At 51.9% G+C, this 22852-nt stretch overlaps 1 protein-coding gene across 6 annotated transcripts in view; it reads left to right on the plus strand.

Annotated features, from left to right (window-relative positions):
- LOC101710111 (sodium channel protein type 5 subunit alpha) overlaps nucleotides 1-22852 on the plus strand; it is a 96912-nt gene that overhangs the window by 26510 nt on the left and 47550 nt on the right. For 3 of the 6 annotated variants that reach the window (XM_087216499.1, XM_087216502.1, XM_087216509.1), the window contains exons 6-14: nucleotides 5391-5482; nucleotides 8259-8489; nucleotides 9970-10033; nucleotides 11058-11199; nucleotides 11636-11833; nucleotides 12747-12926; nucleotides 13478-13837; nucleotides 19810-19942; nucleotides 20772-21010. In XM_087216499.1, the coding sequence (XP_087072625.1) occupies nucleotides 5391-5482; nucleotides 8259-8489; nucleotides 9970-10033; nucleotides 11058-11199; nucleotides 11636-11833; nucleotides 12747-12926; nucleotides 13478-13837; nucleotides 19810-19942; nucleotides 20772-21010 (1639 nt within the window). Of the gene's footprint in view, nucleotides 1-5159; nucleotides 5252-5390; nucleotides 5483-8258; nucleotides 8490-9969; nucleotides 10034-11057; nucleotides 11200-11635; nucleotides 11834-12746; nucleotides 12927-13477; nucleotides 13838-19809; nucleotides 19943-20771; nucleotides 21011-22852 lie in introns of all 6 variants that reach the window. The other 3 variants (XM_087216501.1, XM_087216504.1, XM_087216518.1) reach the window with 2 other exon arrangements.

The raw sequence follows: 22852 nt of genomic DNA on the forward strand, positions 1-22852 counted from the left end.
TCTAGGTACACTGTTTGTGGGCTGACTCTAGGCCTCCATTTTACAGGTGAGGAAACTGAGGTTCAGGGTCACAATAGTCCTTTCCCAAAAGCCAGTGTAGATTTAACTCTGGGTGGAGCTGAGTGGGCAGGGAAAGAAGGTTAGCAGGTGAAGTTGCAAAGTGGTAGGGTGGGGGACAAATCATGCCGTTGTCACAGGTCATGCTAAGAGCCAGCTGTGATGGGAGCCACTGGGGGATGCCAGCAGGCAGAACTGTGGCCCAATTTACATCCTGTAGAGAGAGGCCTCCCTGAGGCTGGGAGGAGGGGAATTGTGGAGGCAGACAGCAGCCAGGAGGCTATTTTGGTAGCCAGGAGAGAGACGGTAGAGGCTAGAACCAGGGTCCAAGTGGAAAAGAGGAGACCTGATCCAAAACTGGGTGTGTTTTGCAGGTAGGGCTGCTGGTTTTTGTTTGGAACAGCTGAATAAACGGTGTTAGCATTTGATGAAATGGAGAACTGGAGAGAGACCCTGACTGGGGGCAGAAGGGAATCAGAAGTCTTCTTTGGAATGTATTGGGTTTGGAAGTGTCCAGGACGAGATACTGAGAGGGCAGCTGGATATGCCAGTCTGGAGTTCAGGAAAGAAGTCCAAGGTAGAGGTGCAATTAGAAGCCATGGGGACACAGATGGTAGCTAGAACCAGATACCAGGTGAGTGCATATGGCCAAGGACACCCCAACATCTCAAGGTTAGGAAAGAAGAGGCGGAAGGTCTGAACGAAGGAGACTGGAGGTAACTGGCCAGTGGGGGGTGGGGGTGGTTAGGAGATTGATATCCAAAAAGCCGACTGAGGAATGATTCAACTTAAAACATACCAGGAAGAAATTAAGAAAGGTGAAGACTAACGATGGACTGTTGGATTTGGAGAGGTCACTATTGCCCTTGACATGAGAGCTTTCAAAGCAGTGGGAGGATACGCACCTGGTTAGAGAGGGTTGCATAAAATGTGGATCAAGGGAAGACGTTAGAAGAAGGGATGCTGATGGAAATCGTGTGGAAGAGAGGGGACGTTGGAAGATGTAGATGAGCAGGGGTGGGGCAGGGTGCAGGAATAAAGCTCAAGCCTCCCAAGGGAGTGGGGATCCAATGCCAAGGAGGAGCGCCGACCTTCAGCACAGAGAGGACAGAATTTCTGGTGGAGATGGAGGTAGATTGATAGAGTTGACGATGAGAGAAGAAGGAATTTCTCTTCTGATTGCTTCTATTTTCTCTGTGACATAAGAAGCGAGATCATCAGTGAGGGCAGAGTGGGGAGGCATGTCTAAGGTTTGAGGGGGACATGCTAGAGCGGGAAATTGCACTGACTTAGGAATGGAGAACAGTTGTCAGGCTGGCTTCAGCTCAGAAGTATCCTTCACAGGTTCTGGAGGGCCAGATGGCAGAGAACCAAGGGGGCTTCAGGCAGGAGCGGGGACAGCATCTGCCTGAGCCTTTCCTACTTCCGCATCCTGGTGCTGCAGCAAGAACAAGAGATTGTCGTAAGCCAGGCTTTGGTCTGAGCTCAGCCTGTCCCTCTGGGAGAGCTCTGTGTGACCTCAGCCCTGTCTTCTGGGAAAATCCCGGTTTTGTTCCCAGTGGGATCCCACAGGGAACCACTTCCGCTCAGAATCACAGAGCAGGTGTGCCTTCCTCGTCAAACTCTGTTCACCTCCACTCTGTCTCAGAACCAGGTGTGACAAAGCAGAACAGGACCTCGGTGGCTCAGATAATCATCACATTTCCAAGCATCTCACAGAAATAGCACAATCACTTTCTGTAGGGCTGCACGGACCCACTGGAATGTCAGCTTTGTGCGCTTGGTGGACCAACCCTGCAGCTCTGACTGCCAGGGATTCTGCCTTATGAAAGCCAGTTAATTACTGACCCCCAAAATGCCTTCTGCTGTAGATGAAATGGTTCAATAACCTGGGGCTTCTAAGATGATCAGCAGAGTCTTGGATAGCAGAAAAGTTCAATTCAGTGAAATTCCCCATCTATCCTCCATTATACAGATGGAGAAACTGAGGCTCAGAGAGTCCCAGCCACCTGCCCAAAATTATAAAATGAATCAGCAGCAATCCTGGAACTAAAACCAAAGAACTTAACTTGTAGCCATGGTCTGGCTGGGAGAGGCATCCCGAATCTGATGCTCCTGGCCAGGTTTGGACCTGACGCCTCAGCCCACCTATTTAGACATCGTGGCTGGAGTTCCCTGGTGTCTGCCAAGCTCAGCTTGCAGCCCTCCAGCCAGAGCTCTTCCTGAGGCCCCCCTCTCAGCTGGGCATTACCTGCTAGTTAGCACAGCCTCCCACCTTCTACGGTTGTTATGGAAACCAAACCTGGAGGGGAAGGAGGGAGGGCAGAGAGGAGGGGTGGCAGTCACCACCACAGCTAACGATGTGGGCTTCACCATCAGGGATAAGGGTAGAGCTGGAAGAAGGCCAGTATCCTCCCTTCCTCATGGTTTCTTGGTCTCCACAAAGCCCCCCCCCCCGCCCCATGCTGGACCAATGTGACACAGTGCACTTCTCACCCCCCAACCCCTGCTCCTTCTGTGGCAGGGCCCATGGTTCCACTCCAGCTGCTGCCTCTGGCCAGCTGCTTGCCCATAGCAAATCAGTGGGCTGACTTGGAAGAGCATTTTGCAGCCTAAACCTGGCCTTGTGCCATATAGAAGATCACTTCTGTCCTGCCACTTTCAGGGTCCCCAAGAGAGGCCCCAGTGTGAGCCTAGGGTCTTAGGGTACAACACAGCCAGATGCCAAGTACTGGACAGTGTGAAACAGCCAGTAGCCCCATGAGTTCCAGACATGATGGTCCCAGCCCCAGCCCCGTCTCCTCCTTTGAAAACTTCCTCCAAGCCATAACTGCTCTCCATACAAACACAAGCATCAGCCCTACCCCTGCTCTCCATACAAACACAAGCATCAGCCCTACCCCTGTTCCCAGCCACTTGCTGGTGTTGCAGGCCTGCCAAGAGCTCAGACACGACCCTCCCTATTTGGTCGCTAGCCTGTCCTTGTCACCTGGAGATCCTAGCTTCTCTGTGCCTGCAAGACCTGTGGAGGAAGCAGGTGGTGAGTAGAGAGGACCCTGAAGCGGGAGCAGGCAAGGACAGGCAGTCTATAAGACCAGGTCCATAAGGCACAGGAGAAGAGAAGCAAATATAGTTGGTTCCTTCTCTGACCAGCATGGTGCTACACTCACTCCCTGCAATCAGAAGAGACAGCCTTAAATCCAGTGTCCTGGGAGAGGGTGTTATCCCAGGCCACACCTTCTAGACCAGCAGCCAGGAAGGAGACCCAGAGCCTCTAAAGGGGTAGAACCATGGCTTCCATGTGATGGCAATGTGGCAGTGTTCCAGGCTCACCCTCACAGTCTGGACAGAGACCACAGGAGTGTGGGACCAAGGCCTGTGGCTATGAGCCTCCGAGGGAAATGGAGTTGCTATGAAAAGTTAAGAAGGAGCTTGTGTAAATTAACAGGTGCACATAGGCCAGCACAAGGGAAGTGACTTCTGCTTGCCACATCATGATAAGGTGCATCTGACTGCTGCGTCAGACTTTGCAAGCTGAAGTGCATCCAGGGAGTAGAATGGAAACCACACCACAGAAAGGGTTGGGTGTAGCCGGGGACTATCTGCCACTGCCCATCTCTGCAGGGCTATGTGAGTAAGGAAGGGAGCAGCCCCGTTGCAGGTCCCTGTGGGGACAGATGGGCCCACAAGTGGAAGAGAACACTGGTGTCAGAGCTGGACCGGGCTGGACCTGCTGACCCTGGGACACTGAGTCCCTCGACAGCCTGCTGAGACCTTTCCTGTAGTCACCTACGGCCCAGAGAGGAATTCAGATGCTCTGAGCAGAGCAGAGGGTTCTGGAGGTCTAGGCCACGTGGCAGAGTAAGTGTGGCTGTCCTGCCTGCCACACTCTCAACACTTGCCCAGCTCTGCAGGGCTGGCATTGCAGCCTGACATCCCTCAGACACCTGGCTCAGACACACTTGGTTCAACACCAGACATCCTGAGTTCGTCATCCTTTGTTAACATTGAATACCTTCAGTGAAATGTCAGACACCCTGCATGCGAGGTCTTTGGTTAAATATCACAGGTCATTAGCCACTGCCCCAGTGGCCTCAGTCACACACGGTCCACCCACCTCTCACACATCCTTGTGGTCATGTGGCCTGTCTACTGCATGTCCTCACACTCTGCATGGCCAGGTCCCTGGCCCCCAGAGACCAATGCCTCCTGTGCCTGTGAAAGCCAGAGATGGACGAGCACCCAGGCACTAGATGAGTGCCCCACAGCCACTTGGCCCTGCCAGGCGTCACTCAGATCTGTGCAGAACAGACCCCCAGGAGGGCTGCTCACCTCCTGAGGTCAGTGTATCCCTTGAGGACACCAGGACCCAACCATGAGTCTGTGGGCTTGTGGGGGAGGGGCCTCTTATCTGCTCCTTTCTCTTCGGTTGGCATTGCCCATGAGAAGTTGAGGAACCCTCCCTTCCCATCTTCAGATGCTTGTATCTTGGGGACTACTCATGCCACCTCCAGCTTGTGACTTCAGGGTCTCCTGACCAGTCCTGCACAGGGAGGAACAAGTGGGCTGCCCTCAGAGACCCAGTCACTCCTCTAGTGGTCTTCAGACTCCCCTGGGAGCCTCAGGAAGAAATCCTCCTTGATAGATGTTGGCAGCTGTACCTGAACAGTCTTCTGAGCCCACATGATCTCACAAGAAACAGAAGAGGCAGAGCAAAACTAGCATCAGAAAACAATTCGCTTCCAACCTCACCTCCTGGAAAGCAGAGTTCCTGTCTTCACTCCAATGTGTCCCAAGCCTCAGACCTTGTCGCATGCTTTGTGTCTCACAGACTTGGAGAAGGTGGCAGAGTAGTTGCCTGCTAGCACTGGGTTTTCACGGGATGATCACAGAAAGAGACATCTGGAGGTTTGCTATGTGGATATACTTAAGGATATGTTGAGGTCCCACGTCAGCAGGATCATGATCAGGAAGAAAGCCCAGGGAAGGGTCCAGGCTCTCCACAGCCCACCGTGGGTCAGGGAGAAGGGAGAGGGCTGGCTGGGGAGGGCAGGCTGAGCTTCTGCTTTGTAATTCCCAATAACTGTGGTTTGATTCTGCAGGTATGTATCAGAAAATATAAAGCTAGGCAATTTGTCGGCTCTTCGAACTTTCAGAGTCCTGAGAGCTCTAAAAACTATTTCAGTTATCCCAGGTAAGATGTCCAGGTTTGCCTCTCAGATCTCAGCTACAAGTGATTCTTTCTCTGTGTCCCCCACCCCTCTCCTCCTCTGACCTTGTGTCTCCTATTGCCGTGTTGTCACTGTCTCGTGTGTGAATTTCCCTTGTTACAGATACACAACTGAATTTGTGGACCTGGGCAATGTCTCAGCCTTACGCACCTTCCGAGTCCTCCGGGCCTTGAAAACTATATCAGTCATTTCAGGTGAAAATCAGGTTAAACGCCAAGGCTGGAGGAACATGCCTGGGCCTTTCCAGCCACCTGGGAACCAAGGCCAACCCCAGGAAGCCCTCTGAATGTGCCTGTCACCAGAATACCTTTCCTAGAGCTCAGGATGGTGGGTGCTTCTGCCTTGCAGAGCCGCAGAATGGGCTTCAGGCTGCCCATCCAGCCAAGCCTATTCTCAGACACCAGTGGGCACAGAGCACCCATGACACGGTCTGCATTGAACCCAAATTCTTCCCAAAATAGTGAAGTTCTTTTGCAGCTGGACACAATTGCTTGCACAGTTAAAAGTCTGGTCATGCATTGCTTTAGCATGCAGTGATGTTCTTTGGTCAGGAAACCAAAGAAGACCATATTTGAGGGAGCACACATACACTCAGATCTAAAAAGAAAACTCCAGCACAGTCTTTTATGACCGAGTGCCCTGTGCCAGCCTTGTGCCCCTCTGGGGATGTGTGTACAGCAGATTCTCAGTCCTCTTCTGCAGAACGGAGTGTACTCTGTGGACAGGCGTCATTGGGCCTTGGCGTCTAACAGTCCTCACTGCATGGTGCGGTAGAGGTTTAGCAAACCGTGCATGGTAGCCTCAGGAAGAAATCCTCCTTGACAGATGTTGGCAGCTGTACCTGGGTGATCTTCTGAGCCCACATTGCCTCAGTGGAAACCATTCCACTCATCCATCCAGGAAGACTCTCACGACTCCAGAAGACCTCAGAGCCCTGTTGTGTGAGGTACTGGGTCTGAAGTCGAGTGTGGCACCCAGCACACTTGGCATGCATCTTCAGTCAGCCTCCCCAGATTAAAGTGATCTGAAGCCTCAGGGTCCCTGTTCTGAGGAACTTGCCCAGGAAGGACAGTGCCCACAGGCTCCTTCATGAAATGAGCCATACTTGCAATTGGAGAAGGCACTTCAGTTAAGGCAGCTAAAGACAGGTTTCAGGAGGGTGTCGGAACCAGGGGAAGGGTTCACTGAATTGACTCCTGATGGGGGAGCTGGTTGTTCTATGGCAGGACTATGCCCTGCACTTGGCTGTTGTCACTCCTGGGGAGTCAGGAATCCTGCTCTGAGCTCCCAGGAGAAATGCAGGCCTCCTCTGGCTGGGTTAGTTATTTCTTAAGTGGAGCCCCTAACTATTTTGCACTCAAACCCAGTCTCAGAGTGATCTTCCTGGGCTCTGAACCCACCACGTTATGTGTACAGAGGTCCCTTCCTCCCAGAGCCCCTCACAAGTAGCCTAGACCCCCACCAAGAGGGGCCAGTGGGGCTGTCAGCCTTCAGCCACTTCCTCAAAGCTACTGCCCTTAGGTGTCAACTGGCCTTGTTCAGAGCCCTCACAGTGTGTCCTCCAGGGTCCCAGGGACAGCCTCTAGGGCACCCCCACCCCAAGAGATAAACACACTGACCACAGCAGTTACAAGAAGGCCTATTCTGTTTCCCACAAGATAGAGGCCAGAGAGCAGCCTGATGTGTGCCCCAGGGACCCCTAGCAGTTACCACCACCTAGCAGCAAATCACACCACCAATAACAACCCCCTCTGTGCCCAGACACCTGCCAGGCCCACCCACTGCCCCAGCAATTGCCAACATCTGCCAGGATGATTTCCACAAAGAGCTGAGTCTGAGCCCTGGGCAGCAGCAGTGGTTGTGACATGGTGAGGAGGCCGTCTGCTCCTCATCCCGTGTCTGCCCATCTCTGCCTTCCCGTTTCTGCACTGCGGGCACAGTAGCCACAGGTGCTCCTCACACATTAACCGGCTGGACGATGGATGGTTGGAGCTTAATCTGAGATCTAGCCGCTTGGGGGATGGGGCGAAGCCCTGCTACCGGCAGAGGAGCCCCTCAATCCCGCTGCTTCGATGCTCTGCTCGCACTTGTCCTAGGACAGTAGTTACGAGTCACACTGGATGTGTCTACATGTGCTTTTCTGTCACCCTGCTGTGGGCTGCTAGCTTCCGCAGGGAGCTGGGCTATGCAACTAACAGACTATAGCCTCTCAGCTTTGGAGAATGGGGTGGGGGGTGGGGTGGTCCCAGAGGCAGAGAACAAATGAGGAAGAAGCTGTACAAGTCAACCCCTTTCCTCCAAGCTAGAGCAGGCCCCTTAAGACATCACCCACATAGCCCTGCGAAGCTCTCCCTCAGGTCCCTAGCACACACAGCCCCAGACCAACCCCAGACCCTGGGTCCCTTAGTTTCCTCCAAATAGTCAAAACTCCTTGTGTCACCAAAGAGACCATCCCCTACCAGTGAGGCAGAAGGACCCACTACCAGGAAGAGCCATGTCTCTGCCCATGTCAGGATCAAGGCTGAGACCTCTGCATCGACCTGGAATGAACCTGGGGGAGGAGTCTCCTTTCCCATGGGCTACATTGAAAGTCTGGGCCTGGCATAACTTGGGACCAGCCAGGTAGGGACCACTTTGTGTGTGTTTCCTCAAGAAAACAGCACTTTCTATAGCATTTCTACATTGGCTGGAGGTGGGTAAAGAGGACCAGACCCCTTCAGAAATGCAAAGCCGGGCTGGACTTCTAGCCAGGGTATCAGCACAAGCTCAGCAGCTGAGGAAAGAGGGGCTTTGATCCTAAAGGCCAAAAAAGCCTCCACGACTCTGGCCCGGTCTCCTGGTTGCTGTCACAGGCCCCACCCTAGCTCAGCACAGGACACCTGGGAGATACAGTGGTGACACCAGGTGACCCATAAGAGCTTGCACCAGGGAGCCTGTGGGTGACCCCATGTCCACTCTTGCCTTCACCAGGCCTGAAGACAATCGTGGGGGCCCTGATCCAGTCTGTGAAGAAGCTGGCAGACGTGATGGTCCTCACCGTCTTCTGCCTCAGTGTCTTCGCTCTCATTGGCCTGCAGCTCTTCATGGGCAACCTAAGGCACAAGTGTGTGCGCAACTTCACAGCGCTCAATGACACCAATGGCTCTGTGGAGGCCGAAGGCCTGGTCTGGGAGTCACTGGACCTCTACCTCAATGATCCAGGTGCGGACTCACTCTGTAGCCGGGGAGGGCTCTGTGACACCACCGGGGTTGGACACTGTCCGCCTCGGCTTCGGAGGCTACCCCAGCCCTATTCAGTCCACAGCTATGCGTGCAGGCATCTGAGAGCCAGCTGGAAGACTGGAGTAGAGCAGACTTCAGGGCCAGGTGGAGACACCATATTTGAAGCACAGGAAGGATGGAGTTAGATGGCAGGGTAGCATTCAGAGGTGGGGCCAGCCAAGAGTGCTGGCCCGGGGAAGAGACCAGGCTGCCTACAGAGGAGCAGCAGTCAGGGAGAGGGTGTGACATGGTGCTGGGGTCCCAGGGAGGCTGTAGAATAGAGCCCCTCCCTTTGGCATGGTGGTTTCCTATTTGACATCAGTGTTCTTGCCAGGATGCTAATTCCATATATGTGTGCCCCAGAACCCTGTGAGAGGGTTGGGACATACGAGATGTGCAGCCTGTGAGCTCCTCATCTCACTGCATGGCTTACACCTCCATTCTCCAGGTTGATACCCAGCACCTCTCTTATTAGCACCATCAATCTAGATCGAAGGTAGACACTGGGGCAAGCCAGATGCCAGGCTACAAGACCCAGAGGGCCATTCTGAAATCAGGCCTCTTATGTACACCAGCACTCTGCCCTGCAAAATAGAAGCAGACAGAAGATCAATGAGAGAGCGCGCTTGTGATTTAGCTGTGGCCTTGTAGCAATGGCTTTAAAACTTCACTGTGCCCCGGAGCCACCTGAAGGGCCCCAGAAACAGACTGTGAGGGCCCAGGCCCAGCTCCTGCATCTGTAGGTCTGGCTGGCACTCAGGAAGCTGTATTTCTAACCAGTTCCCGATGCCACTGATGCTGCTGGTTGAAGGGCCACACTTTGAGAACAAAGGCAGGTGATGGTGAATAATGATGGGAACTGGCAGCAGCACCAGAGAAGAAAGGACAGAGCAGGTATCCCTTGTCTCACCTGGTCCAGTCCTGGCCCCATCTGAACAGAGCACTGTTGCCATGGTGATTGTGGCACGCGTCACCTGAACCATTTTATGTAATAGAAGTGAGTCCAGAGCTGGGCAGTAGCCCGCCAAGGCCATGCAGTGACTCAGCAGCCAAGCTGGAACTCTGCCCAGACCCTTGCCTCCTGGCTTGGCTTTTCTCTTGGCCTTGGCTGCCCCCCTGAGTGGTTTGGGGCAGGGTGTGGAAGCTTCCTATAGGGACAGCTGAGGCAGGACTTCCTGTGTCTTCTGAGTGTGGGGGACACTGGCAGCAGAGTGTCTGTGGAGGAGCAGGAGGAAGCCCAGGAAGAAGCCAGAGTAACTGAGGCCTATCTAGGCAAAGGGCAGGGTCAGGGCAGGGGCTAGGAAGAGGCAAGCAACCACCTGCAATGCCTCCACCTCTTCAAAGCCCTGGATGTAGAGGGGGAACCCTAGGAAGCTGGGCCACATGTGCCTCTCAAGAGAATCCAATGTTTCTCTTACAGTTAATTACCTGCTCAAGAATGGCACCTCTGACGTGCTACTGTGTGGGAACAGCTCGGATGCCGGGTAAGTGCACCCACACGAGGGACACCGCTCCCAGCTATCCCTGGGTGTTTTCTTGGCTGGCTGTACTTTCTCTTTGTGGCCCAGCCCTAGGGACAGTGAGGCCTCCCTGTCTTTCTTCCTGCCAGCACCCTGGCAGCTCCCCCACCCTATAGAGGACACAGTGGTAAAAAAAAGGTCAGAGAAAGATCAGCAGAGAGGGCCAGCAGAGCCCTGAAGATGGGCAGGTCTAGGCCCCAGCAAGGGTGCCCTGCAGGGCCCTGCCAGGCCACCACTGGCTCAATTCTTTGCCGGTATCTCCCCAGGGCTGCACCCTTCCACTCCAGCCTCTGCCCCTCCCCCAACAGCCTAGACGCTTCTCAAGCCAAGCAGAATAGGACCTGCAGCCTGACTGTGGTCCCTGACATGTGCAGTTTCCAGGGCTTTGTGCAGGGTGACTGTGCTGTGTGTTGTTAAGTGGCGGGGCATGGACTCACCGTGGGCGAAGGGTATTGTGGAGTTCTGTTCCCACATTTCTGGGTATGAAGTTCCAGAGCCCGTTTGCTGCCTCCTTCCTGTTGCTGAAGATTGACTGGAGGGTCTTAGGGCATTAGAAGGGAAAGAGGCCCCTCAGCCACATTCTCCTACTTGTCAAGTGCCCCTCACACACACACACCTCCAGTTCCGCAAGCAATGGCTCTATATGGTGGTGCAGATGGACATACTCTCCAGACGTGTCGCTGGCAGGATCATCCCACTACCCATGGCCCCACCCAGGAGCATGTGCCAGACCTGGGCACTTCCTCTCTGTGGGGTGAAACAGCTCAGACAGTGGCTGAGTGTGTTCTGGAGGAGCTGGACACAGGCCTTAGAGGATATAAGGAGGGAGAGAAAAGAGGAAGATGGAGTCTTGAAACCCAGGCCTGGAGACAGGACCCAGCAGTGGGGCATATGCTAGGCTACCCAGGGAGACAAGCCAGGCCCAGTGGAGGCCCAAGAACAGAGGACTCCATATAGCATGGGCTAGAGTGTGAATGTCTGGCCACAGGACATGTCCCGAGGGCTACCGATGCCTAAAGGCAGGTGAGAACCCTGACCATGGCTACACCAGCTTCGACTCCTTCGCCTGGGCCTTCCTCGCACTCTTCCGCCTGATGACACAGGACTGCTGGGAACGCCTCTACCAGCAGGTATGTGGGTGCCCAGGCAAGCAGAGGGATGCCAGGCATGGGCTCAGGGTCCAGGTTCACAGGTGACTCACCAGATGTGGTCCCAGCAGCTCCCCACTGGTGAGAGCTGTGTGAGGAATGGGGGCCAGAGGCTCTTGCATTTGAGAGAGAGGAGTTAACAAGAAACTTCCTTTCCTGGTGACCATGTGTCCGTCCTTTCATGTAGGAAGCTCTCTGCTCTGTGAGTGGGACAGTCCTTCATCCCACAGGATAGAATGTGCTCCTCTGTGGGCACAACATGCTCCCCGGCTAGGTGGGACTCTGTCTGTGAGCCCATACCTGGCATGCTCTGTGCCCCTGGCCAGACTTGGGTCTGGCACTGCCACACTGGTGACTTGGAGATGCCACAACCCATAGGGACCCAGGGAAGATGACCTCTGCCTCCTTGCCCCTCCAGACCCTGAGGTCCGCAGGGAAGATCTACATGATATTTTTCATGCTTGTCATCTTTCTGGGCTCCTTCTACCTGGTGAACCTGATCCTGGCTGTGGTCGCCATGGCCTACGAGGAACAAAACCAAGCCACTATTGCAGAGACCGAGGAGAAGGAAAAGCGCTTCCAGGAGGCCATGGAGATGCTCAAGAAAGAGCATGAGGTAGGTGAACAGCATAGACAAGGAGCCTCCAGGCCAACCCCTCTTCTGACTATGGGTGCCTGGAGGTATGGTGCATGTAGAGTAAAGCCAGTGAGTGGTGCATGCTGGGTAAAGATGCTGTCTTCTGTATTTCCTATGAATATGGTGTCTGCTGGGTAAAAATTTAGAATCCTCTGGCTAAAGACGTTGCCTGTCAGTGAGGTCTCTGTTGGTAAAAGTAGGGTAAGGTGGGCTCACGTGGGCCCTTGAGTGTGGTGATGCAGGGTAAAGTTGTTCCCTGTGATCCTCGTGTCTTCCAGGTGAAAGTGGTGCCAACTGGGTAAGAATGTCACATGCTGGGTGAGGGTGGGAACTCCTGGGTGAAGGTAGTCCTTGTGAGCATATGCTGGACAAGAGACATCCGTGTGTCCATGGATACAGTTTATCCTGGTCAAGGGATCATCCCTTCTGGCACAGTAGTAAGGAAGCTCCTGGGTCAGAGACCTGAGCCAACTCAGAAAAGAGACACTGGCAATGCTGCCCTGGCCACCCACAGCCCCTGAGGCCATTACAGAGCCAGCAATCAGAAGCCAGACTGTAGACATCCACTGGTTCTTCCCGCTGTCCCGTGCCACCTGCTCCAGTACCTTCTGCCCAGCTGAACCTTTAGTTCTGCTATCTCGCCTGCTCATCAACTCCCTCTCCCACTGTCTCACACACTCCTCTCTTCCAAGAGCTGCCCACTTTAGTCACTCTTTTCCCTCCAGAATCTTGATCTTTCTCAAAATAGGATTCTGTCTAAGATTATCTCCATGATGCCCTCATTTTGAATTATGTGCAAGTCCACTTACCAGTAGGTTAATCCAGACCACTGGGAGGGGCCTGGCCTGCCTAATCTCTCAGTGATTGAGACATTTCTTCTACCCTCTTCTAGGCCCTCACCATCAGGGGTGTGGATACTGTGTCCCGTAGCTCCTTGGAGATGTCCCCTCTGGCCCCAGTAACCAACCACGAGAGAAGAAGCAAGAGGAGAAAACGAATGTCTTCAGGAACAGAAGAGTGTGGAGATGAACGGTTTCCCAAGTCTGACTCAGAAGATGGTCCCAGAGCAATGGTAATCCCCAGACATGGTCCTGGCTTTCTCAAGGTGGGTCTGGCATACTCAGCCCATCATGCCAGGCCCCTGGTACAGTAAGAGCCCTGAAGGTTCCTCTCCAAGGAAGGCATCCTTGAGCCCCTCCCAACTCCTCCTGTTTCCCATATTTTCTTGGAGTGGAGGAGGGTCAGGATGGGTTTCGGTGTCATAGCCCTGAGCTAGCCCACAGAATGGGGATTGGAGCCAGGGACACCCCATGAGCCCCAGAACATGCCCATGTGAGTCCAGGGGATGGCTGAGTACTCCAGATGCTACTTGGGCCAGACTCATCTACGACGTCAGGGGCCGTCCCTCCCCCTCTCCAGCCCAGCCTCAGCACCTAGATAACTTAAGGGTCAAAGCCCCAGAGGCATAGATTTGAGATGCCAGAAGATGCAGGATACCCCTGCCACCCACCCTCTGGCTCACCCCACTCAGTTCCTGTGTGACTAGCAGAGGCCCTCAATGCTCCAAGAGGCTGAGTTGGGCCTAAAGCCACATGGTCATACCGCCCCTCCCTGTGCCCTCAGAATCACCTCAGCCTCAGCAGGACTTCAGTGAAGCCTCGCTCCAGCCGAGGGAGCATTTTCACCTTTCGCCGTCGAGACCTGGGGTCCGAGACCGACTTTGCAGATGATGAGAACAGCACAGCAGGGGACAGTGAGAGCCACCGCACATCACTGCTGGTGCCCTGGCCCCTGCGCCGGCCCAGTGCCCAGGGGCAGCCCAGTCCCGGGGCCTCTGCTCCAAGCCATGTCCTCAACGGCAAAAGAAACAGCACCGTGGACTGCAATGGGGTGGTCTCCTTGCTGGGGGCAGGTGACACTGAGGCCATGTCCCCAGGGAGCCGCCTCCTCCGCCCCATGATGCTGGAGCGACCCCCAGACACGGTGAGCCAGCCCTGAGGTGCAGGTGCCAGGGTAGATCCAGGCTCCCTACCTGGCTGTCAGTGCCAGGCCCGGAAATACTCACCAGATAATTGAGGACCTATTGTGTGCTGCACTTCCAACAAGCCTCGGCCTTGTAGAGCTTCCATGCTAATGGAGGCAGAGAAACAAAAACCAGGAAAGAAGAAACAGTATGTGTGTAGAGGTGTATGAGGTGTGCGATGGGGATAATTGGGTTGATGGCTAAAGGTTCCCCGCTGCGGAGGCCCAGGCACTGAGATGCCCTGGTAACAGCATCGAGTGTCCCCAAGGGCCTGTGCTGTGCAGGGTCATGGGCAGCAACCCAGGGGGCTTGGGAGAAGGTGCCGGAGCATTGAGGGGATGTGAAGGAGTCCAGCCACAACTCACCAAGTTAGAAATACGCCAGCACTTTACCCACTGGTAACTCGATATCAGCCCAAGTAAGTTCCATGGGGGTGGGAGCAAGAAAAAGGAGAGAAGGACTCCCCACGAGTTAGAAGAAATGTGAACAAAGATAGAAGGAGAATAGGAGCCAGGCTGCTTTCTGAAACTAGGAGGGGTAGTGTACCTCAGCCTCTTGTCTGTAAATTGGGTGAAAAATAACCATCTCGGGACTATGGCAAGGATGGAGTGGCCTCATCTGGGTAAGGCGCTGAGGACATGCACGAATGTGTCAGTGTTGTTAAAGCAGCCTAGCGACGTCCCATCACTACCATCATCGAGGAGCTTGTTCTGGATGTAGAGAAAAGCAAAAACATGCCTAGCCTTTGGCTTGGTTTGGCTTAGTTTTTTTTTTTAATAACTTTATTATCAAACACACACACATACAAAAATTAAAACCATTCAAAGAAGAACAATGCAAGGGAAAAAAATACAATAATATTCAAATACAGTACAACTCAACCAAAACAAAACTGAGAAGCACTTAAACATTTTTCCATATAACTGAAAAAAATCTCAAGCACCAACAAGACACCAGAGGATGTGATTTGTTTCAGAAAGATCCCCAAAACCATCATTGAACAAATAGTGGTCTGGAAAAAACTCCAGTTAGTTAGCAGACTCCACATAAGCTAAGCTTCTCCCTAATTTAAATTTCGATACAGTCATATGATACGCCATGGAAACACAATCTGAGAAATATGTTATTAGGCAATTTCATCCATGTGTATCCTTATTTACACTCTCAGTTTCTCACACTAGAGAAACTATTCGGTATTTACACATGTTGTGTCCTATTTTTTTCACTTAAGAGTATGGCCTCAGTATGCATCCATTTAGCTATAAATGTCTCTAGTTTCGCATTCTTTATGGATGAGTAGTACTCCATTTTATTAAAAAACCACATCTTCTTTATCCAGTTTCCAGTTAATGGGCACTTGGGCTGTTTCCAAGCTTTTGCTATTGCAAACTGTGCCACTATAAACATGGGTGCACATATATCGTTGTGGTATGATTCTTTTAATTCTTTTGTGAAGATACCCAGCAGGGGAATAGCTGGGTCAAATGGGATCTCTAGTCCTAGTTCTTTGAGGTATCTCCGTACTGCTTTCCACAGTGGTTGCACCAGTCTGCACTCCCACCAACTATGGAGAAGGGTTCCTTTCTCCCCACACCCCTGCCAGCATTTGTTACTGGATGATTTCTTAATAGCAGCCATTCTTTCTGGGATGAGGTGGAATCTCAGCATTGTTTTCATCTGCATCTCTTCAATAACAAGTGATGTTGAACATTTTTTCATATATTTATTTGTTGCTTTTACTTCTTTGAGAAATGTCTGTTCATTTCAGATGTCCATTTTTGAACTGGGTCTTTGAATTGGTTTGGTTTTTTGAGACAGGGCCTCACCATGTAGCCCAGGCTGACCTCAAGCTCTTGATCCTTCTGCCTCAATCTCCTGAATGCTGGAATTATAGGCTTGTGCCACCACGCCCAGCATTACTTGGATTTCTGAGCCATACGGTCAGTGTGGCTAGAACAGAGAGAGCGAAGGAGTAGTCAGAGTTAGTGTCAGAAAGGCGATGGAGAGGGACTGCCTCGCTTATGAAAGGCCAACCAGAGCTTTGGCACCCAGTAGATGGGTAAAGACCAAAGACTGTCCATTGACTGTCGAGTGACCTTGCTGACCCTGACCCAACACCACACCAGAGCAGCACCCCCAGGAGAAAGTTGAGCTCGGGAGGCAGGCAGCTTCTGAGGAGCCGGCAGCTTAGTCAGGCAGCCAGAGTGCATGCCCTCCAGTGTCCCCGCCAGCTCAGTGTAGCTGTGGGACTCTGTACAGGTTACTCAACCTCAGTTTTCTCATCTATAAAGTGAAAGTAAAATTAATATATCAGCAGGCTGTGGTAAGGACCAGGTGAGTTAAAACAGTCTAGTACTGAGGCCAGAACTTGCCTTAGGTTCAAGTGTTGAGCTGTTGTTGATGTTGTTGAGGACAGACTTCTCGGGTTCAGGGTGTTGCAGGCTACTGGGGACCCTTGAGTCCTCTGGAGCAGGTGTGAATGGGGACCTTGTGCGGTGGGGAGCAGACCCATTACCTGGAGGGCGGCTCTCCAGCTGCCAGGGACACTGAACCAAGCAGGTCTGCTCCGGAGCCTGTGCCTGGGGAGCAGGTCAGCAGCCAGGAGCGCTAATAGAATTTCCTAATCTCGTTAGGCAGAAAATCATCTCACTGTGCTGCACATGTAGGGAGGAATGCAAGTTCAAACACTTCATTACCAGGAACTCTGACTTCAGCCATTCTCACTCCTGTAGGGCCCATTCATAACCTTAAAGGGATTAGCAGGCCAAGACCGGGTCATTTGCAAAGTTAAAGGAATTATCGACCAAGATGGAGACATTTGAAAAGTCAAAGAGATTAGCAGGCTGTAGGCCCCTGGGAATGCCTTCTCTGCCTCCACCGGATCCAGCTCCAGCCCACAATGCAGCAGTTTCGGCTCACAGGGTCACCCAGTCAGCCCAGGAGGGGAGGAAGGGCCAGGCCAGCAGAGAGCCCACTGCAGAGTATCCACTCTGGGGTGAACGGCTGCACAAGTCCTTTGTCCCCCAGCTTCACGACAGTGCCTGGATCTGGAGGGCCAGATAGGAGGGGAAACACACTGGACAGCCATTCTCTTTCTCCCTCCACACATTAGACTTTCACCTTCACTCTTCCCGGTCATCTAGCAAGGTGGGGGCAGAGCTGGATCTCTGACCTGAGCTGAGACCTCCGAGTATTTATCCTCTACCCGGAACTCTTCTGGTGCCACCCTGCCCTGCTGAGTGCCTGGCGGGGCTGAGGCTCCAGAGTTATAGTAGTGAACAGACAGACCTGACCTCATCCGGGTGGAGTTTGCATGAGAGTCTTGAAGATGGACAGTGGACTGATAAATATGTTCACATAGCAGCAGGGCCATGCTGGGGAGGACTGTGGATGAGGGCTGACAGCACACTCGGGGAAGGCCTTGCTGAAAGACATTAAAATTGACAGGTGATTTTTAGGGAGCCAGCCACAAATACATGGAGGGATAGAGTTCAGCAGAGGGACAAGTATAAGGCCTGAGGATGAATGGGGTAAGAGGGCCTGCAGCACTGACCCCAACAATAGGGCCAGAGTATACAGTAGGGAGAAACAGGAACAGGGTTTGGAGAGCTATGCTTTGTACTAGACAAGCCCTGTAGGTACATAAAATTTGGGGTGTACCCTGAGTAATTTGGGGAGCAGTGGGGAGAGAGTTGCTGAACAAGGGGTGACATCTTATTTGCTTTTTTGAGGGAGTCCTCTTCTGCTATATAGAGAATATAGAGAAGGGACCAGGTAGGAGGCTGTTGCAATAGTGTTAGGAAAGAGATGATGATGGTTTATACTAGGATTGTACATCAGTAGCTATTGCCACAGTAATGCTGTGTAACAAACCATCCCAGGAGTCAGTGGCTAACTGTAAGCCTTAGTTCTTATACTGCTCATCTGCAGGACGTCTGACTTGGTGGATCTAGGTGGGGCTCAGCTGGGCAGTCCGGCTGCAGGCTGCCTATAGCTGGGCCTGCTCCACACTGTGGGTTAGGCCAGGGCTGCTCCACTTGTGTTTGTTCTGAGGCTCAGGCTGAAAGGGAAGCTCCGTCATAGAGAGTTCCTGGAGCACATAGGAAAGGCAAACAGTGTTAACACACTGGGCATCTGCACATTGTGCCCACTTCCTATCCTTCGGCCAAAGCAAGTCTGCTGTCAGGGGCAGGGGATTCTCCTTCACCCGGAGCAGGAGAGAAAGAAAGAAATATTTGCTCAAGAGTAACCCAGCCTATCATAGATGGAGAGAGAGAGAGAGAGATTCTTGAGATACCCTTCTGGGCGCACCCCCTGATCTATTTCCTCAGCCAGGCCCCACCTCCTCAAGGTTGCACTGCCTTCCAGTGGCACCACAAGCTGGTGCCCAAACCTTGGCTCATGGCCCTTGGGGGACGTTTCAGATCCAGACCTGTGTTAGTTACTCTTATCTTGCAGTTGAGACAAAATACCAGACACCCAAAGTTAAAAGGGAAGAGGTTTCTTTGGCTTACAGTTCATAGAGGTTTCAGTCCATAGTCGGTTGGCTCCAAGACAGGGATGGCAAACAGACATTGCAGAGGAGAAACAACATGGTGCACAGAAGGTAGCAAAGGCAACAAAGGGACTTAACAGCATCTCCCTGCCCCTTTTATTTTATTCAGACTACTTAGGGCAGGTAGCGCTCACACCCTTAATCCGAGTGCCCTTGGGCCTAACATTGCATCATGAATCAATTCCAGCTTCACACACTAGATCCAGCCACCTTTGCAAAAGCCTATGACCACATGAGGCTTTCGGGGGGACAGCCAGACCCAAACCATAGCAAGACCCTAGCACTCACAATTGCACACTGAGAGCCTGCTTTCAACTCAGGCACACAAGCCATAGCCACACAGGCTGCTGACACAGCTCTCCTGTCCCTCCTCACTCCTGGGTGTGCTCTGCTGGAGTCTAGGGAACGCCAGCCTATGGCTCCCTCACAGGCCACGCCACACCTCTGCTTGCAGGTGTGGTCCTCGTATTTATAAAAATGAGGTGTGCATGTTGGGGACAAAGCCACAGTGCATGAGTTCATAAAATGAAAAGGGGACTTCTGTCTGCTTTCCTCTCCCTGACCCCAGTTCCCAGATATATCCACATTAACAATTCAGTGTTTATCTTCCAGATCTCGGTCTTGCATCTTCATCTAACTGTCTTGAGATATTCCCACAGGAGCATACATGGAACCACCTTGTGCTCATTATTGTCTTTATAAGTCCAGAATGCAGTTGAATCTATAATTGATTTTAATATTCTTCCTATTGATTGCTTGTTTTGTTTTGATGGTAATAGGAACAGTACTGCAAGGGCCTCATTTATGTGTATTTTGGGTGCATGTGTATAATTATTTATGAAGTTAGATTACTAGACTTGGAATTACAGGACCAATTTTAAATTGTCTTGGTAGATACAGCCAAACTGCCTCCACAAAAGTCATGGCCTCCCACAGCCACATCTAAGCATGGTGCTTTATGCTTCTATTCGTGTCATCTTAGAGCATGTTAGATTTTTTTTTTCAGGTTCTTTATGTCCTTGGCTCTAGGGAGCTTGTGGTCAATTAAGACTGCAGGGTCATTCATTTTTGCATGTACTAATGTATATGGTAGCACCTGAGCAGAAGGAGCCTGTGTGATGCATGTACTTTCCTGGCCACACTCAAGAATTACTGCCAGTGAGGGGGTGACAAAGAAAAGAAAATAAAGGAGATGATGATTGGCAGGAGTAAGGGGTTGTTAGTTGGGAGAGACTTGGGTTTATCTTCTCTCAGCCCAGTACCCAGTGTCCTATCGAGACTTCCCCTGTCCCCCTGTGGCCTTCCCAGCCTGAGCCTGGGTTAGCCACCCCAGGCTCAACAGGACCAGGCTGACCCCTATCTCCTGGTTGTACCCAGACCACACCTTCGGAGGAGCTAGGTGGGGCCCAGATGCTGACGCCCCAGGCTCCGTGTGCAGATGGCTTCGAGGAGCCAGGAGCACGGCAGCGGGCACTCAGTGCAGTCAGCGTCCTCACCAGTGCCCTGGAAGGTCAGTACCCCTGCACTCTCCAGACACTCCTCTATTCTGCTCCAGGCACCCCACCTCCATCCCAGCCCCATGGTTATCCTCTTTGTGCTTTGGCTACCATGGATGTCACTGCTCTGTCCTCTGTGGCCTTAAATGTCCTCAGCTCTCCTAGGGATCTTTTCATCGGGTTCAGCTTGTGTTCTCCTGGGCATGCCTACATCTGTGTTCCTCTCAGCACCTCTGCATCTGTCCTGGGCCATCCCCAGCTCTTCCTCCTCTCCCCTCTCCTCTCCCCAGCATACCCATGTCTGGAGCCTTGCATCCCAAGCCTTCCCTTCCTGCCCTATCCTGTCCCCAGGCATCCCACAGCCATCCCAGCCTGTCCCACCTTAGGTAACCCAAACTGGGCACCCCATTGTGTTCCCTCCTGTCCCAGGGGTATACTCATGGCTTACAGCTGTCCAGGAACCTCCCCCCGTCTCCCCCACATATCCTCATCTATTCCTTCCTTCTCTGTCCTGGGTGTCCTCATACATAAACTTTCCTGTCCCATGATTGTCTATTCCCCACCAGATATCCCCAGCTATGCATAGAACTGCTGGCTCAAATGAGCCTGCATTTGTCCTCATCTGTCCTGTGTCCCAGTTTTCCTAGCATCCCTTTTGGTCCCCTGCCCCTCTGGTCCTCTTCTCCTACATTGCCTGAGTAAGAAGACAGGCTACCCATTCCCTTGGCTTTCCTTGCCCCACTCAGTCTTACTGTCATGTAGCCACCCTGTCCACCCCCCAGGAACCCCAGATATGTATGACTACATTAACAAAACCCTGCTAACTGCTTTCTGTACCCTCAGAGTTGGAGGAGTCTCACCGCAAGTGTCCCCCATGCTGGAACCGCTTTGCCGAGCGCTACTTGATCTGGGAGTGCTGTCCGCTGTGGATGTCCATCAAGCAGAAAGTGAAGTTCGTGGTCATGGACCCATTTGCCGACCTCACCATCACCATGTGCATTGTACTCAACACCCTCTTCATGGCGCTGGAGCACTACAACATGACAACCGAATTTGAGGAGATGCTGCAGGTTGGAAACTTGGTAAGGGCTGCCTGCTGCAGACTCTTCAGTATGTGTCCTGAGGTGAGGGGCTCTTGGCCAGCTGGCATTGTAAAAGTTTATGAAGATACCCAAAGGCTGGGAAGCAAAAGTGAGCTGGGACTAAGTCTGAAATGTGTGTGTGGAGAGGCAGGATTTTGTAGTAAGTAGATGGAGGAAAAGAGTGTCCACAGGAAGAGGCAGTTCTTGGATGGCCAGTCTTGCTGAGATGACCAATCGTGTTGTTGGATGGGGGAAGGATGGATGAATGGTTGGCTAGAGAGTGGGAGGAGGAGCAGGGATGGATGGATGGATGGATGGATGGATGGATGGATGGATGGAGTGTGTAAACCAGGCACAGCCAGATTTGAATTCTGAGCCAGCTCTTACTCTAGGACCTCAAGTAAATTACTCAGTCTACACAATTGGCACAATAAATATTTGCTGAATTTAATAAATATAAAATTAGTGTGACAATATTAACCTCATAGGAAGCTAATGAGGATTGAATAAGATAATTTGTGTAATGTGCTTCACTTAGAGTTTGATAAGCACTTAAAATAAATGGTATCTGTGGGTATTATTGTTATTAAGGACGCCAACCCTAGAAGTCAAAACGTTTGAATTCTAATTCTGATTTTTTTTTCTTGAGACCAAATCAAGCCTATCTCCTTACCATACAAATAGGGAAACTGAGGCCCAGAGACAGGAGGACGTAGTAGAGAAATTTGGGTATGTACCCACTGTCCCCTGACTCCCAGGCACCAACCATATTGGCTTCATCCTGGTAAACACTGTGCCAGCCCCTCTCTGAGGGACCCTAGGGCAGGACTGAGCCCTCTGTCTCGGGAAGGAGCTCCTGGTATCACTACTGAGGTTGGCAGGGAGGCCCCTGGCCATTCAGTCTAAGCTGTCTCAGGCGGCCCCCACAGGCAGGTGGGTCTCCCCCACTGTGGGTTGGGAGCATTTTCTCCTTCTATTACTCTCCAAACCCAAGGCTCTAGATAGTTCTTTGCAGGGTGTATTCATATTTTTTCACTAATATCCCATTGGCTGTAATTTCCTTTCCTTTCCTTCTTCTCTATGCAAGGAAAAGGTGCATCTCAGCCTGCAGGAGACTCATGGCACTGCAAGGCACTGGGTGGTCTTCGATGGTGGCTATGTGGGGTTTGCATTTATTGGAATGTGAGTGCTGGGCTGGCCTGAATAGCAGTCAGGTGTGGTAAAGAGCACAGGGCCACCAAGTTGTGGTTGAATAGCAGTTGTACTGAATCTGGGACTTGGTTTCAATAAAAGGTGATTGATATAGTTGGATTATAGCTATATTTTGTTGTTTGGATAGCTTTATTGCTAATATGTAAGATTTTGATTTTCTTGCATTTACTGTGTTCTAAGTGGCTTAAATACTAAATATAAAGAAACAAAACCATAAAAATACGCATAGGTAATAATCTTGGTATGTGGCAAGCCTTTCTAAGTACATCTCTAAAGACAAACTCTGTAAAGGAGAAGACTGATACACTTGACTAACTTTTTAGTCCATTATGTAAGCAAGATAAAAGGCAAATGCAACTTCAATTCCCAGAAACACAGTGGACAGAATAACCTGAGAAGTCTATTATAGAAAAACCCTAGCAGTAAGCATGTGAAATGGTTCTGCAGTGGGCCTGAGCAGGTGGTGAGGATGCTGATTTGGGTGATCTGGAGGCTTGGGTTTTAATGAGCATAGCACAGAGGACATGGAAGTAGGAACTGAGTAGCCCCGCAAAAATATGACTGCTTTGTTCTGTTTTCTGCGGCTATGGAGTGATTGATAAACAATGGAATTTTATTGGCTCATGGTCC

This window comes from Heterocephalus glaber, unplaced genomic scaffold, assembly GCF_053883595.1.
Source record: "Heterocephalus glaber isolate CG9 unplaced genomic scaffold, H.glaber_assembly_v1.0 deba00000122, whole genome shotgun sequence".
Classification (NCBI taxonomy): Eukaryota; Metazoa; Chordata; class Mammalia; order Rodentia; family Bathyergidae; genus Heterocephalus; species Heterocephalus glaber.